General features: G+C 42.7%; 1 protein-coding gene across 6 annotated transcripts in view; it reads right to left on the minus strand.

Annotated features, from left to right (window-relative positions):
- The window catches only part of epha7 (eph receptor A7), a 306360-nt gene that overhangs the window by 173380 nt on the left and 114734 nt on the right, over window positions 1-18246 (minus strand). For 5 of the 6 annotated variants that reach the window (XM_043685242.2, XM_043685236.2, XM_043685231.2 and 2 more), the window contains exons 4-5: window positions 15415-15570; window positions 13698-14033 (exon numbers count right to left, since the gene is read on the minus strand). The exons of the other annotated variant lie outside the window; for it this stretch is intronic. In XM_043685242.2, coding sequence (XP_043541177.1) covers window positions 13698-14033; window positions 15415-15570 — 492 coding nt within the window. The remainder of the gene's footprint in view (window positions 1-13697; window positions 14034-15414; window positions 15571-18246) is intronic. 6 annotated transcript variants of the gene reach the window in all.

The raw sequence follows: 18246 nt of genomic DNA on the forward strand, positions 1-18246 counted from the left end.
CATTCATAACAGATCCCATACTTGTCCATACACACACTCGCTCGCTCACAGTAACACACAGACCTGATCACATACTTTTTAATTTATAAGCAAGAATGCATGGATACACCCACATGTTTGTCCACACACTCCTACTCACATTCACACACACTCTTACACAATACATTCCACAATCAAATCCCTCTACCTTCTGAGCATAAGCCACTTGGGAGTTTCAGGACATAGTGATAAATCTGTCTAGTCCTAATTCACCCAACTGGTTTCAATTATATTTTTGGGTCCTTTTTTTTCCCTTCCATGTAATTATGTCTGACTAATATTTCTTGTCAAATGCCAAGTTTGAAACCAGAGTAAAGGAAGGAAAAATGTAGCTTTCAAATTTCTGCAGCCATCATGTTCCTTAACCTTTCAAATTTGAAGCCACAAATAATGATCTAGCAAATAACCGATGCATGTTAATATCACTGAATAATATTTGAAGTTAAATGCTATTTCAAGTAGTAAATAGGAACTGCCCCTGTGATATTAAAGCAGCAGCTCAGTTCAGTTGTTCAGCATTACTATATTGTCATCTAAATAGTGGTGTTAACTCAGGCTTAGGGGGAGCACAATCACTTCTTTGTCAAAGGCTTTGGGTTTTAAACCAATTCAAGACATTTGGGGCTAGATTTTATGACCTCCCACTGGGTACCTTCTTAGTGCAAAGAGGAAGCGAGCACATAAAACATGTTGTGTGGCTAGCCTACCTCCTTCCTACTTCACACCAACCTGTCCCCAATGTTACAGAGGACATGGGGTGAGGAGAAAGATGTAAGGTGTCCACCATGCCACCTGCCTTTACGCCTATTGACACCTTTAATGGCCCAATAAGTAACAATTAAGGGCCTCAATCTAACTTTCATAAAATGTGACCATTGAGAGGCAGGTCAGAGTGTAAAGGCTGTTCCTAAAATTGCTATTTTAAAAAGGGCGAGATAGAGGGGAAGGCACAACATTTAGTAGGTCCACTGTGTACATCGGGGACACACCCCAATATGTCACACCCTCTTTTTCCCTCCCCTCTTGGCATCGTAACCCACCTCTCAATTCCTTCTCCCCTGCCCCCAGAGAACTATTACTTCGTGGAGCCACTTGCTGTCCCATCAGTATCCAGGATGGAGATTTGGTGCTATTTAAAAGTCTTGGAAATGAATATTATGTCCCCACCATAAAATGTAGCTCTTGAGCTTTTGGCTGAGATTCCAGTGCAGGATTGAGGGTGTCGTATTATTGTATTGCCAAAGATGTTATCCTTCTGAGAAGACACTGAATTGAGGTCCTGACTGCCATCTCACAAGGATGTAACCAGGAAGCTCAAGCTGGTGTTCTGGTTAATATTTCTCTTAAGGAAAATTGAAAGCAGGTGATCTGTTCACTTGACATTCTGTTCGTGTGTCCCTGTGTGGGGAGAGGAGTCACATTATAACAATGGCTACATTTCATATGTAATTCATTGATGGCTACTGGGTCTCCAGTAGTTGTGAAATGTGCTGTGTCAATGCGAGACTTTCTTTCTGTGAAGTAGCAATGTAAGCTAGTTAGCCATGATTTAACTTCACTTTGTGTCAGACAATTACTTACCAGCAATTCTACAGAGCGCAGAGCACCAAAACCTTTTTAATACTGCGCATTATGTTAAACAGTGGATAGCAAAACGATGTTAAAATTGAGTATGGAGGTTTTCCTTTGACAGCATGTGCCTTGACATAGCTGGGTTTGTTATATATTCAGGTGTAGTGGATCATATGAGCACAGGCTGAGGAAGAGGATCCCTATAGTGTCGGGAAAATATACACAAGCAGTAAAAGTGAGCTTGATTTGAGCACTTCAGACAACCTCGTCCCCACCCTCACTTACATACAGAACTGCACAAGCAAATGATACCTCGAGTCAGGAAATAAGACACAGCTAGGGCAGCAGGGCACACAATTACAATTCATTCAACCATTTCCTCCCAAGGCTTGAGAAAATGAGGCATGAGTGGGAACTGGACATTCGCTCAGAGGGATGAGTTAATATCTCACCAGATGCTAAACTGAACCTGTGACCTTCATTATCCTTTCCTGGATTTTGACGTTCTGCTTCATTTTCTTTGTTCTCCACAGTTTAATTAAAGGAGTCATTGTATACATTAGTGGCCAGCAGTTAACTTAATTGGCAGGTTGTTGCTGCCTAGCACCTTGTCATTTGGAAGAAACTTTAAAGATGCACTGAGCTGTTCCCTTCATCAAGATATTCCTCACTGGATTTCTCATCCAATTTTGCCACAAATCCTGCCATAACTCACATTGTTTGGACTCCCCCTCCCCAGTATGTTCTGACCATCTCAGTCACAACTATCTGCAATCAGCGCTGAAAATGTGTTGCTGGAAAAGCGCAGCAGGTCAGGCAGCATCCAGGGAACAGGAGAATCGACGTTTCGGGCATAAGCCCTTCTTCAGGAATCAGGCCTGAAGAAGGGCTTATGCCCGAAATGTCGATTCTCCTGTTCCCTGGATGCTGCCTGACCTGCTGCGCTTTTCCAGCAACACATTTTCAGCTCTGATCTCCAGCATCTGCAGACCTCACTTTCTCCTATCTGCAATCAGCACCAAGTTATTGCAAGATCGATATCTCAGCCCTAAAGCAAGCTGACTGAAGGGAGGAACACCAAGTAGCAATCACAATCAATCTGGAAAGTCTTCACACGTCCTACTGTATTTCAGAACAGTGGGACCAAATAAAGGCACTAGACTCCTTCATCCAGACCATGGATTTGAAAATAACCATCACCAGGACTTGCTTTTGATATCAACAGCACAAGCATTCAAGCACAACTCCTGAAAAATTAACTGAGGTGAACTGGACATTGTACTCAGATGGCCAAATACAGTCTCCCCTGCCAAATACAGCTTTCTCAACTTTCAAATGGCCAGTGATCTGGGAAGGACAAAGAAAATGCTTCAAAGTTACTCTGAAATTATTCTTGTAATGCACCAGTTGCATTGATATTCTTCACTGGTCGGAGCTTTCCACCAATCATTCAAAATGACAATTATTTCTCCATCAAGCAGCATCTAGCTTTATATTCAAAAACCTCAAAGATGACACTGTGCATTGACAGAGAAGGAAACAAAAGGAAGCAAATCCTGCACTCAATGTTTGTTCATTCGTGGGATGTGGATATCATTGGCTATGTCTGCATTTATGGTCCATCCTGAATTGCCCTTGAGAAGGTGGTGGTGAGCTGTGTCCTCGAGCTGGTGCAAAACATGGGGTTTGTGTACATCCACAATGCTGGTTAGAAGGGAGTTCATACTACCTCATGGGAAGGCCTGCCACATGCGCACAAAGCTCTGCAGGTCGAGAACTGGCTTCTTCAGTCACGCCAAGGTGCACAGCAGAAACTCTCGACCCTGAACAGACATCATCCTTGAATCGACTGACAACTGTGACAGGTTTTAGTGCTTAGAGATGCCCACAATGGTAAAGCAAGGCCCTATTGTATCCCTTTTGTCAAACGTTTCAGATTTTTAAATGGTAATAAAAGGCTGTAACACAGATTTAACGTCTTTTTTTCACTCATTTTGATATTTTATGAACATCGTGTAGTCAGAAATGTAATGGACCACTGCAAACGAATGGTTTGCTTTGCCTGTTGAGTTGAATGAAATTTTAAAATAGATATGGTGACAGAACATCCTTGTTTCTCCGAAGGTAATATCCCCATTCTCCTTTCCCAAATCCCAGTACTAACAGGCATTGTTATTAAATGTTACTGATTCATGTGGCTTCAAAATGCAGATTAAGGTCAACACAATAAAGGATTATTGAACAAATATTTTGCTTCTGCTTGCTACTTATGAAGGGATTGTGAAAGAAGCATTTCCTAACAAGTATTTTCACTGCTATATCATAATTGATGGTCAAATATTTTTTAAAAATTGAAAACACTAATTGTCTGTTGCCAACACGCCATGGCTAATTAAGAACTGCTTGCTTGGAAGAAGCGCTAATTGTTTTTCACAGGTCTTCTTCCCTCGTCCTTATGTCCTTGCCGAGTCGAGTAGTCATTGGCCCAAGTGTAAGTCTCTGTCACGTATCTTGTCACTGAACATACATCATCACTTTCTGTTCATCCTCGATTCATTCTGCTTGCTCACAGCAATTATCTCTCTCTTAGTGCTTGACCTCTCAGCAAATGGAGTGCAGAAAGGTTGCTAATTTTTTTCTCCCATAGACTTAGTAGTTAATTGATCTCCATTCAGCTGCCCAGAAACATTTTTACTGAGCTAGTTTAATGATGAATCAGCTTGGGTCAGTTAAAATCCGCTGCTTTCTTAGTGCCACACCTTCCATCATGCCATTATTGACCTGAGTCTTGATTTTGACAGTCAGCAACATAAATCAAATGAACACTGCAAAAATACTGACCTTTAAATTATTTATTATTTGTTTTTAACTCCTGGAAGGAATCCTTGAGTTGTTTGCACTTGTCTCCTCAGTCGTTTTTAAACGGGATTATTTTCTCTCTGGAGATCAACTAAGGTCTGCATCATCCATGCAAAAAAAATCTGTTAGACTGTCATATCTTTTGTCAAAGCTGGTCATGAGAAGGGAGGTGGGAATTGGGTGATATGTCCATTATGGGGTGTTTAATTAAGCAAACTAGATCATCGAAAAACATTTTACAGAGGAACCTCGATTATCCAAATACCAATTTCCGAAAATCGGATTATCCAAAGGAGATCTCAAGGTCCCGCTGGAAACATTACATCAAAGATGTGTTTCCAACAGTGATCGTGTCTTTTGTTTACAGTGATTAAACAGACACCGTCTCTAAATGACTATTTGCCTGCCCTATCTCTATCCCCTTTCCCTGGAATTCCGCAAGCTCCCCGCTCCCCCCATCCCTGTCCCGTTCCCCCCGCCCTCCACCCCCGCCCCTAGATAATTACTCCAACATTGTCCCGTACAGGGCAAAGGTGGAACCTGTCAAAACATTGCAGTAAAAAGTTGTGTGTGTGGCTGTGGCTGTGTGTGTGTGCTATTTGGAGATTTACCCCACAAAGGTAACTGCAGTAGCAGCAGTCTTGTTGGATTCAATCCAGCTGCTCTGGAGAGGGGGTGGATGTGTACAGGGTTGGGGGGGTGGGTGGGGGCGGTGTTGGATGGTGCTAGGGGTGAGGGGATGGGGTTGGGGGTGGGGGGCCGGTGTTGCACGGGATTGGGGGCGGGGTTGGGGACAGGGGGCGGTGTTTGCGCAGGGTTGGGGGTTGGGTTGTGGACAGGGGGCGATGTTGCACGGGGTTAGGTGTGGGGTTGGGGATGGGGTTGGATCAGGGACGATGTTGCACGGGGTTAGGGGTGTGGTTGGGGGTGGGATTGGGAACGGGGCAATGTTGCACGGGTTTGGGGGCAGGGAGCGGGGTTGGATGGGGTTTGGGGTGGGGTTGGGTCAGGGGGCGATGTTGCACAGGGTTGGGGGTGGGGTTGGGAACGGGGACAGTGTTGCATGGGGTTGGGGCAGGGGGTGGGGTTGCATGGGGTTGGGGGCGGGGTTGGGGACAGGGGGCAGTGTTGGGGACAGGGGTGGTGTTGCACGGGGTTGGGGGCGGTGTTGGGGGCAGGGGGGTATTGCACAGGGTTGAGGGCAGGGAGGGCAGGGTCTCGCGCGCTGCATGCTGCTGCAGTCTCCTAAATGGGGAGCAGACTCCGAGTTCCAGAGGAAAGGCATTTAATCAATTAACCGAATAATCGATTATCTGAACGAAATAGTGCCCGCCCATCATGTTCGGATAATCGAGGTTCCCCTGTATTCGTATTTCCAGGATCCATTATGCACAGGGGAGGCAGTGGCCTGGTGGCATTATCACTGGACTGTTAATCGAGAGACCCAGGTAATGTTCTGGAGACTTGGATTCAAATCCTGTCATGGGAGATGGAGGAATTTGAATTCAATAAATACCTGAAATTAAGAGATTGATAATAACCATGAATCCACTGTCATCTGCTGGAAAAGACAATCTCATTCACTAATGCCTTTTAGGGAAGGAAACTGCCATCCTTACCTGGTCTAGCATACATGACACCAAATCCATAGTGATGTGGTTGCATAGGGATCATCAACAAATGCTGGTCTAACCAATGATGTCCACATCCCATGAATGAACAAAAAAAAACCTTCTGCTGTATTAATTTGTGGCAATAAAAGTTTAAAATGGAGCTTCCACTGCAGCCTAAAGTGGAGAGCTGCAAGACTGAAGGATCACATACATCTCAAATAATAAGTTCACAAAATTCAGAGTAATGGCAATAATGGTATTTGTGCTTGGCAATAACAGTACAGACTTGGGGAAGACGAATTACAACAATATTTTGGTGTTTTATAACTCTTAATGCATTTTTGTTTTCACAGAAATGAAACAAACTCCTCTTGTTTGCAAAGTACCTTTTTGTCACAACAACAGTCTGTGTTGCAAGGTGGCATTAACTTTACGCTACTGTAGTGTGTATATTAAGAAACAAATAAAATAGATGTGTAAAAACAAGAGCTGATGAATGACAGTGGAAAAATTCCAGGTGATGACCATCTCCACGAAGAAAAAATCTAACTATTTCCCCTTGACACTCAATTGCATTACCATTATGTAATCCCTATCACTGATCAGAAACTGGACAGGACTGGCTGTGGCTCGTCAGTAAGTCAGAGGATGAGAATTCTGCAGCAACTAATTCACTGCCTGACTCCTCAAAACCTGTCTACCTTTTAAAATGCAAGTTCAAGAGTGTGATGGAATAGTCTTCACTTTCTTGGATGAGCATAGTTTTAAAAACATTCAAGAAACTTGACACAATACAGACAGAGCAGACTGCTTGATTGGCATTCCAATCACAACCTTAAACAGTGGCTGCAGACAGTGGCACAATGTGTACCATCTGAAAATGGCACTGTGGCAATTGACCGAAGTTTCTTCAACCAGTACCTTCCAAACGTGCAGCCTCCATCATCGAGAAAAATCAACATAGCAAATACCCGAGAACATCACTATCAGCGAGTTTGCTGTCAAGTCACTCACAATGCTCACTTAGAAATCTATAGTCATTGGTTTGCTGTTGTTGGATCAAAATTCTAGAAATCTCTGCCTCAGAGCACATAGGGAGTATCTACAGAACACAAACTGCAGCAATTCAAGGAAGTGGTCTTGCCTTCCCAAGGACAATTAGGGACAGGCAACAAATGCTTTCTTTGCCAGTGATTCCTACATCCAAAGACCTAATAAAGAAAAGGTAAATAGATCAGTCTGATACTGATACAATGGGTTGAATAGTCTTCTTCTGGGCCATGCATTCTCTGTATCTATATATATATATATTAGGCTGAATTGTAGTTTGGCAATATAACTGCACAGCATACATACATCACTTCAAAAATCCAGCAGTTTATTCAAGTGGTATTTGCAATTCAAGTGAAAATATAGACCAGAAATTGCTGTTGGTGGATTTCTTAATAGTGTCTGAAAGTGCTGCTCTGACACTAAATAAAAACTGAAAGAACTGTGGATGCTGTAAATCAAAGACAAAAATAGAAATTGCTGGAAAAGCTCAGCAAGTCTGGCAGCATCAGAATTAACGTGGAGGGTCAAGGGACCCTTCCTCAGAACTGCAGTCTGTGAAGGGTCACTTGACCCGCATGATGCTGAGCTTTTTCAGCAACTTCTATTTGTGCTGTGACACTGCTCTGTCCACTTGTTTAACTAGACATTAACTTGGAGGTAGTAAGGACTGCAGATGCTGGGAAGTCAGAGTCGATGAAGTGTGGAGCTGGAAAAAGCACAGCGGGTCAGGCAGGATCCGAAGAGCAGGGGAGTCGATGTTTCAGGTCGTGATCTTTCATCAGTCCTGCTGTGCTTTTCCCAGTTCCACACTTTATCAACTCTAAATAGACATTAGCTCTTTCACTTAAATGAGTGAACAAAACTGCTGACAAGTGATTTTCATATGAATGTTTCAACAGCTTGTTTTAATAATTTCGAAGCTTCAATGATTATAATTATAATAACATACACACTAAGAAAGACAAACAGAGCTGACAGTTGTCAGGAGACTGATAGTAATGAATATTCGAAAGGAGCTGCAGAAAATCACATCAATGCAACATTCTACCAAAATCAAGGTAAGAGACTGAGCTCACTGCTGGAACTTTGTAACTTAAGAATGGCTTACTCAACAGCTGCAGTGTCAGCGTCTATGTGACTTCACTTCACATTGATGTGACAGTTATAGTATGACTACATTCGAAATTCAGAGACAAGTTCCAATCTAACAATGCAGTGAAGCAGACAGAATCTCACTTTACTTTGCTGTGAGTTCATTTGGTCCTTAGCACCTAATCTACACAACATGAGTTTAAATGTTGGTGCAAAGTTGTTTCAATTTCACACCAACACTGAGCCTATAAAGAAAATACATCTTAAAGCTATAATTCAATTAGCATCCAGTATCAAGTATAAGTGCAGGAACCATGGAAGACAGTATGAACAATAAAAGCAATTCTACAATCAAATCCACTTCTTTATGTTCATACCCAGAGGTGCTCTTACACAAAACTGGATAGTTTTTATCCTCCCCAATAACCAAATCACTGTATGTTTTTCATCTCTTAATCACCACCAGTAAATCACGTGTTGTCCATTGAATAATTTGTGTACAAAAGCCCATGAAGATCAATGCAAACGGAAATAACTCCACAGAGGCCGGTGTCCCGTCACCAAGTTCCCCCTTTATTTACATGTGGAGAGTTCTCGACCCTGTTCCAGCTCCCTCAGAGCCAGCTCTCTGAGTGAACAGAACCTCTGAAACTCCTTTATATCTGTCAGCCAGGGCTCCCTGATTGACCCAAGGATTCAATGGCTGAGCTTGTTACAATCACTACATCCCTCCCCCTCTGAGTCTGAGAATCTAGGCCAGTTCTTTTTTTTGTAGCTCTGCCTGGGGTGTATTAGCACCGGGTCAGGTTCCTTCAACTCAACCTCTGTTCCTTCAACTCCCCTCCCCCCACCTTACCCTAGTTCCAACCTTCCAGCTCAGCACCGTCCTCATGACCTGTCCCATCTGTCAATCTTCCTTCCCACCTATCCACTCCACCCTCCTCTCAGGCAAAAGTGAGGACTGCTGGAGATTAGAGTCAAGATTAGAGTGGTGCTGGAAAAGCACAGCAGGTCAGGCAGCATCCGAGGAGCATGAAAATCAATGTTTGGGGCAGGAGCCCTTCATCAGGAATATTCCTGATTAAGGGCTCCTGCCCGAAATGTCGATGCTTTTCCAGCACCACTCTATTCTTGTCTCCAACCTATCAACTTTACCCCCACCTCCATCCACCTTTTGCACTCTCAGCTACCTCCCCCGCCAGCTCCACCACCTCCCATTTATCTCTCTACCCCGGAGGCTCCCAGCCTCATTCCTGATGAAGGGTTTTTGCCTGAAATGTTGATTTTCCTGCACCTCGGATGCTGCCTGACCTGCTGTGCTTTTCCAGCACCACTCGAACCTAGTCTGTAATCTCCAGCATCTGCAGTACCTACTTCCACCTCAACCTCTGATAGGGGCAGCATATAATGTACAGTAGCTCGCCTCTTGCGCCCTGAACATCTCGGAAGAAATTCATTCTCCTCTTCAGGCAGCATCGTGGCGGTGACATCCACCAAGTCGTTCTGATTCAAAAGTCAATGCTTGACAGAGGAGGAGAGCCCACAGTTTTGGGAACAGAAGGAAAGGCAGTCAAGGAACTGGGCACATTATGCTCCCATACTGTTTGTGAGTTTGCAACTTTCATATGGTCCACATGTTTCTTCAGGACCATTGCACCTACCTGAACTTTATACGTCACTGGACTGGACATCATCTTGACCATACCTCTCACCCATGCAGAGCCATTCCTGTGGCTCATCCATCAAACTTCATCCCCTTAAGTAAACTATCTCTCTTGCTTAGCGGAATCTTGTACCCAGCATTGGCGTTCCTGATGCCGTTTACCCCTTCCCCCCAGGTCTGGGAAGATCAGCCTGACCTGCTCTGTTTTTCCAGTGCCACATGTTCAACTCTGATCTCCAGTATCTGCAGTCCTCACTTTCTCCTACACCTAGCAGGGGTTGTGGTGCATCAATGTTGCAAATTAACACCCATAAGTTATTGGTGGAACTTCCTGACTCCAAGTGTGACCACCAAACCTTCCTCCTCTATCTGGGCCTATTTACACTCTGCATTAATCGAAGTCCTCTGTATGCTATTGGGCATTCCTCTCCACTGGGACACCTATGAGCTAATTCCACCCCAATGCCATATGGGAAGGCATTGCATGCAAAACCAGATCTTGCTTGGGAACGTAGTGTGCCAGCACCTTACAGGGTGATAGCTATTCCTTCATTTTCCTAAAAGCTATGGCTTGGCTATGTAATAATTTCCAAGGCTGACTCTTCTTTAAGAGTTGATGCAAAGGCGCCAGGATGGAGGCCAGATTATGTAGAAACCTTCCGTAACAGTTCACCAGCACAAGGAAATACCTAAGCTCCAGTACCAACATGGGAGCTGTAGCACATTTGATTGCTCTCACTTTATCTTCCAACAATTGTAACCCAGTCTTGTCAAATCTGTAGCTCAAGTCGGTCACTCGGGGTGCCTGGAACACACATGTTTTCCTTCTAAGGCATATGCCTGCCTGGGAGAAATATCACAGGACTATGTCCAAGTTCTCTGAATACTCCTTTTGGTCTTCCCTGTTAGTACCACATCATTGAGGTAAATGGTGACCTGGGGTAAACTTGTAAAGTTTCTATTGTCCACTAAAAGATTGCACAGGCTGACAATACCCCAAATAGCAGTCCCATAAATTGGTACAAACTCTTATGGGTATTATTTGTGGCATACTTCTGTGACTCCTCATCTGACCGCAATTGCAGGTTCATATGGCTCATATCCAACTTCATGAAGGTCAGCTCCCCCCCACCACCACCACCACCACCGTTGCATATAAATCTTCAATGTAAGAAATTGGGTTTTTATCCAGCTGCGAAAAGCAATTTACCATTTGTTTTTATATCCCCACAAAGGTGAACCGCCCCAATGGGCTTCACAATTGGTAAGACTGGTGCTGCCCACTCTGCAAACTGGACAGGCTTGATGATTCCTTCACTTTCCAGCCTTCTGATTTCTGCCTCAGCCTTTGCCCGTACAATCAATGGCACTGGGCAGGCCTTGCAGAATCGTGGAATTGCTTCCTGGTCAACATGCAAGGTAGCCTGGGTTGCTTTGATAACCCTCCCTTAACCCTCCTGAAAAATGTCCTAGTATTTAATCAGGACTTCACTCGGGCAGCCATTTTCTAATCGAAAGATATTGAACCAATCTTGGTGAATCTTTCGAAAATAATTTCGCCCCTTGCCACCCTACAATTGCAAAGTACACCACAATTAATACCTATAAGGGTTTGTACCAATATACAAGACTACCATTTGGAGTATTGTCCACCATTTGACCATTTTGGTCACCTCAAGCTTGGGCCCAAGTCTTTCACTTACAATCAGTAGTAACTCAACCAGCTGTTTCGCATAAGAGACTAGAACTGAAGTTGTACCCTTCATCTGTAACGGTTCCCCAGTATAGGTTCGCAGTCTAGCCAAGGTCTTCCACAAATGTAATGTTTAGAGTCCAGAGCGAGTTTTATTTGTGATTGATTTTGTGATCACTGAAATAGCAACCATGGTATCAACCTCCATTCAAACCAGGTGACCATTAAATCAGACATTTATTTTGATTGGATCTGATTTGTATGTTGCTAAGCAATTTATTTGATCTAAACCAGATGTAGGTGAACTTTCCAGGGTGTGCACTCTTCTGGATATCGGCCTATGAGTTCTCTTACTCAATTTATGTCTAGTGGGACTCTTTTGCTGTCTTGGGTCCACATAATGGCAATGACCACAATGGCTTGCCAGCTCGGATCCTGAAGAAAATTTTAACCGTTTGGCCAAGGCATGGCTTTGTTTTTGGGTTTTGGTTGTGGACTGACCTAGAGTCCCTCTGTTCAGGATATCAGAGTATCCTTCCACTTATATGCTCCACTTGCTGCATTTTCCAATGATAAAGCCAGTTGTAGAGCCTGCATGAAGTCCTGTTGGTCTTCAGCCATTAAGTGCTTTTGCATTGTTACATCATTAATCTGACATGCCAACCGGTCTCTCAGCATCTCAAGAACGGTTAAAACCAAAGTCACATGCCACTGCCAGTCATCTTAACCTAGTCACAAATCCTGATATGGATTCCCCTGGCTCTCGAATTGACGAGTAAAATTGATCGCATCTCAGAATTAGAGGAGGCCTCAGGTCATAATATTCCTTAACTAAATCCGTCAACTCTTGAAAGGTTTTAGTATCTGATGCCTCGGGGAAAGTTAGATTCCTAATAACCAAATAAAGCTGCAGGTCCACAAGCTGTCAGGAGAATTGCTCATTGCTTTTCATCTGCCCTAATGCTATTTGCCCAGAAAAAAATAAAACATTTTTTCCACATACCAGGCCCAGTCTTTGAAGGCAGTTTCAAATGAGTCAAGCTTCCCAAATAACAGCATGATGCCAAAAATACTTACCCCAATTCAAAGTCAACTATTGCGAGTGAATTTCTTCAGGAACATGCTTTTGTCCACCAAATACCACCTGCTATTTACACATAGAAAATCTTTGATGCTGATCCAGTTCCATTAGAGCCAGCTCTCAGAGTAAACAGAACATCTGACCCACCTGTTTGTTTATTTTGTTTTGAATCAGATTCTCAATTTATTTTTATTTAAAGAAACTGAAGACAAGTCAAAATTATAGTTCACTACAATCATCAGGAAAAAAAATACATCTTCCCACCTGTTTATATCTATCAGCCAAGGCTCCCTGATTGGACCAGGTTAACAGCCCCAATCAGGGAACTCATATTCTATGAGGACTACTTAGCTGACCTCGTGATAATCACTACACAAACCATCAAAGGTGAGGGAGAGGTATAGAGAGGGAAAAAGGGAGGGGATCAAATTCACTTCATTCACAGGCCACGAAATAATGGCCCTGGTTAACAGAAATTTCACTTTGATTTTCAGAAGATTCTGCAGACACCTGACAACGAGGCCACTGTCAGAAGGGTTGGAACCAGGGCAGGAATAAAATGAGTATAGTCTGATACACAAATGACAGGCATGAATGGTTCATCCAGTCGCTTTTACAAGAGAAGTTGTAGGTTCACCGATACTTCGGGAGGCCATTCACATTGCAGAAAAATGGCTAAGAGATTTGCTGATGATTATGTCAGGGTATGCGGTCAGAGTTATGAGAACACACTGTAGGAAATTGGGCCTCTCTTTGTGAATAGGTTAACTGGGATGCTTTACTTGATGAATTCAATTGCAAGTATCAAATAATATTAGCAAGGCAAAGACAATTATAATGAAGGAAAATGTTCCAAATTTTAGAATAACAAAACTGGACAGAGTGTGACTAAATCAGTTCGGCTTAACACCAGATGACTAATGCAAAGGCGAATTTAAGTAGATGCCAGTAAGTACAATAGAGAAATTAAGCTAGAAATAAAAGAGATTGTGCATTTAACAGGCTTGGCTCTTTTTTTGCTTAATGCCTTACCTGCTTGACTCGTGGTTATGCTGACAGCTGCAAATAACCTCTGGGTCCGACTCAGGTCTGAGACACCATTCACGGCTTCAACCTCAAACGTGTAGTTGGCATGGGCCAGTAGATCCACAACTGTCACATACGTGTCTGCCAGTCCTGACTGCTGGGGCATGAAGCCAATGCTGCTGCCACAAGGCACACACTCACCCTGCTCCCAGCTGCATTGTTTGCACATGATCCTGTAGGTGACGTCATCCCGACCTCCAGTATCTGCTGGTGGACCCCACTCTAAACTCACTGTTGTCTGATTGATGTTGTAAATGAGATTTTGCGGTGCAGAAGGTGGTCCTTTGGAACCAGAAAAAAAAATCAGTCAGATAAAGACGCACTACTGGACACTGGCATTTACAAACTCTTACAGGTGTTACTGGGAAGATCAGCATGTGTTGCCCATTTCTTATTTCCCTTTGAACCGATTGGCTTGATTAGTTGAGTCAACAACATTGCTATGGATTCCAAGTCACATACACCAGTCCAGGGTAAAGAAGGTAGATGTCACATTAGTGAATCAGATGGGTTTTCATGACACATCATTCCTGAGGCTCGCTTTCGATGCTAAATCAATGAACCGAGTTTAAATTTCAGAAGCTTCCATGCTGGGATTTAAACACATGCCTTCAGATTAATAGTCTGTTTCTCTTGCCTCACAAGTAGCCTTTAGAGAAGGAAACCTGCTATCATTAGCTGATCTGGCCAGCATATGATTGGAGACTCACAGTAATATGGCTGAATCTGAACTGCCCTCTCAGAGGCTAAACAAGACATGCAGTTCAAAGGCAATGATGGATAGGGGAACAAATTTATCAATAACATCCACATCCCATGAGAGAATTAAAAAAAAACTAGCGTCTCCCAATGAGCTAATTAAGGCTATTTCGAAGAATCTTCAGACTTTTCTTTTACAAAATTAGAATCGTATTCATTTGGATAAGATTGCTGAAGCTATTGGTATTGCAGGGCTTGGAATAAGTATCCAACTCAAATTAGTGCAAAGTTAAAAATCACACAACACCAGGTTATAGTCCAACAGGTTTAATCAGGAGCATTAGCTTTTGGAGCACTGCAACACAACCACCTGATGAAGGAGCGTCGCTTCGAAAGCTATGCTTCCAATTAAACCTGTTGGACTGTAACCTGGTGTTGTGTGACTTTTAACGTTGTACACTCCAGTCCAACACCAGCATCAAATCAAGTTAGTGCAATTATTGTTACCAGCATTGGACATGATGGAACAAGAGTGGGTAAGTCTGAGAAAAGAATTGTCACTGTTTTGATGTGGGAATGTCTCTTGCCTGCAGTTTTCTTTGTTTCTACTAAATGTAGTGGGCTCTAACTGGATAGGACCCAATATCAGCTTCAAAATGATCAGAAATCATGAGTGTCAGCCACCCTGATCCAGCACCCCTGACATTCTACACCTGGTCAGTGGAAGCAATGATGCTGAGTGTGAGCCACGGTCACTCTTAAAAGCCTGCATGAATCTGGGAAACTGAGAAATAAACTTAGAAATTTCTGTTCCCGGTCAACAGTCAATTTGAACTGAAGCTCATTAACTGGAGCCCAAGACCTCAAATCAGGTCCTGTTGCAGTGTTGGTATGTAAAATTGACACTGTGTGTCTGAAAAGATTAAATGTTTTGCTGTCGTTAAGGGACAATAAGTCAACTTACTTGTACAAGGTATAGAGGGAGGGTCAGTGAGAGCTCTATAGTAACCATCCTCACATTCACACCATGAGGAGCCTTCCTGAGCTGTATGACTATGAGCTGGGCATCGGGCACACCGATGGTCCTGCGATGATGACTTATAGAATCCTGGCTCACAAGCTGCCAAAGGAAATATATCATTTTAATGTCAATGATTTTAAAGTTCAGTGCATTATTTCATTAAGAACATTGCAAAGAAAAATTAAAAACTAAAAAGGTGGTCACATAATGCACATTAGGGCTTAACTTAGGTACTAGGGAAGGTGCACAAAGTCACATTAGAATGCATTTCTCAACTACAACAGCCACCCCTTCAGCCTACTAATGATCATTATAGTGCCTCAGTGCACACCACTAATGCAGAGAAACTAAATCACTTCATGCCAGGATTTAAGTCAGCACAGAATTGTCTCATCTATTTGTAACTTGCCCATAAATTTTATATCAGTTGAATCTCTTTTCTCTCAACTGTAAATTAATATAAATCCCTCTCTAAGCCTTTGCTGAAAAAATGAGTAGAATTCTGGAATTGTTTTAAATCTTATGGGATTTGCTGTTGACCCTGTACAAGTTTTGAATTAGCAATCACTTTGGATTAATGTGGAGAAGTTATAGAAAAGATTGGACACTTTGGTATATAAGTATCCCATGTGGCTACAAATCCAATATTCAGGAGATGAAGCAGGTAAGTATTAATCTGCTGCAAATATGTCTTGGGTAAACTTTGGAGAGAAATAGCATCTCACTCCACCATTTGGAACAAATTCAGGAACTATTGGGAGAATGGCCAGGAATAGAAGAAGGTCAGGATAATGTTCTTTCTCAATTTTGTTCTGTTGTTGCTCAGAATGTTTGGGCAAAGTTTCAATGGTGAGACCAACAACCAACCCTATGCCTAGTGGCAGAGAGGGTTTTGATGCGTAAATGGCCACACTTCATTTTTTTTTTAAGTAAGTTCAATTGCCCTCTACATTCCCAATGCAAAAACATTTTCTTCTATCCTTTACGCAGGTCAGGAAGACCAATGCAGGGCTTCCCAAAGTTAAGGCCAGGATTCAACAAGCTGAAATTCTGACATTTTTGCAAGCTCCAAGGCAGCATTGGCCACTAATGTGACCAACTGCACTCCTGCTTTTTCAGGCCCCAAACCTCCCCAACACTCTCACAGGTTTCTCACTTCCTCCTCACAGACCTTAATGAGGGTGGCAACAATTTTCATGCTTGGGAAAACATTTGGCTTAGTTTGCAAAATACACATCTCACTTCCACTGAAGCTGCGCTCCCCATTTGAAGTTGACGAGATAAAAATCTGATTTCTTCTCAAGCACCATTCATGTTTGATGGTGTTCGTCTTTGGAAGCTCATTAAAAGCATGCTAGTTATGAACAGAAACAAAGGAACTTTGGACTCTGGGTCATTCTGGAAGGCTAAGTTTGAAGTTCCTTTTACACCTTCAAACATTACTGCTATGGGCTACATTATAATGGTCGCAGTGTTTTTAATGAAGGGGAGATCTTGTGGCACAATGGATGGTGTCTCTGCCTTTGAGCCAGAAACTGTAAGTTCAAGTCCCACACACTAGGACCTGATGGCCACAGAAAGTGTGTCTGTGCCATGGCCTTGAACATGATTGATTACCAACTTGCAAATCTTTTCACTCTGCCAATGGCAGGTGGTAAGAGTGAATGAGTCAGCTTAAAATATCTGCAGTGCAAACACCTCGAGAAAGCAGCTTTTTGCAATGGGTTGTACTCTGATGTTGTCCTTCATGTTTCAAGAGACTATCAGGAAAAATAAATGCATTGATGCAACATAAAATTCTGTAATTTAAAAGTAAATTGGTCCTTACATTGAACAGCTTTACTTATTAGTTTACATGCATTACAATTATTTCCCAATAGAGAAAAAAGAACCATAATGCGGTGTCAAATGTTGCAAAATGTTCTGTCACCCTGTGTTGTCACCTTTGCAACTGTGAGTTAAATGGGTCTGGCTGATAAAAAAAAAAAGAGATTGCTTTTCACACATGTAAATAATCTAATCACTTGCTCTCTTACATTCTGGTTTTGCAAATCATTCCTTCCCAGACAGCAGTCAATTGTTTGGATAGTTTTGGGCATTATGAATGCTTGGCTGAGTTTCAAGAGTGAATATGCTTCACAATAGTGAAGAATGAATGGGGGGGGGGGGGGGTTCAAGTAGTTTCATTAAAAGACTATCACTTTGACATGACTCCTGGTCTATTGACACAAGGTAATAGGATTTCAATTCTTGCTCTTTTTTTTTCCACATGGCACAAAGCTTTTTTTCCTCTGTATCAATGATATGAAGGGTCTTATTATGTCATAGGATTTCATTCTCTCTGACAGGAAATAAAACATTTTCCATCAATTTTGCATTGAATCAGAGAACTGTGCATGAATAGTTCATTCTAGGTGAGTGGATATGAAGGCCACTTCAAGCGCATATATGTCAGAATACATGGGGGTGGCGAGAATGGAGGTGTCATAGGGTTTAATGGACAATTTGAAGAGGCATGACATTGAATTGGGGTTGGGTCTGCGGTAAGGTTTAGGATCTAATAAACTTTGCTGGGAGTTAGAGTATTCTGTTGAAGAACAGAGGCCTTCTAATTGTCCTGCTTCTGCACATATATTCTTCATACATGGCAGAGAGACCAGAGTGGGAGGCTTACAATGCAGTTATCATGTTGGGAAGGGATATCTCTGATGAACACAGAAGTCCTTCCCCCAAAGGTGATACACTCCCTTCCTGCCTGTCAAAGCCTATACCACC

The sequence above is a fragment of the Chiloscyllium plagiosum genome, unplaced genomic scaffold (genome assembly GCF_037043375.1).
Source record: "Chiloscyllium plagiosum isolate Xiang-an unplaced genomic scaffold, Cpla_swu_hap1 HiC_scaffold_3, whole genome shotgun sequence".
NCBI classification, from domain to species: Eukaryota; Metazoa; Chordata; class Chondrichthyes; order Orectolobiformes; family Hemiscylliidae; genus Chiloscyllium; species Chiloscyllium plagiosum.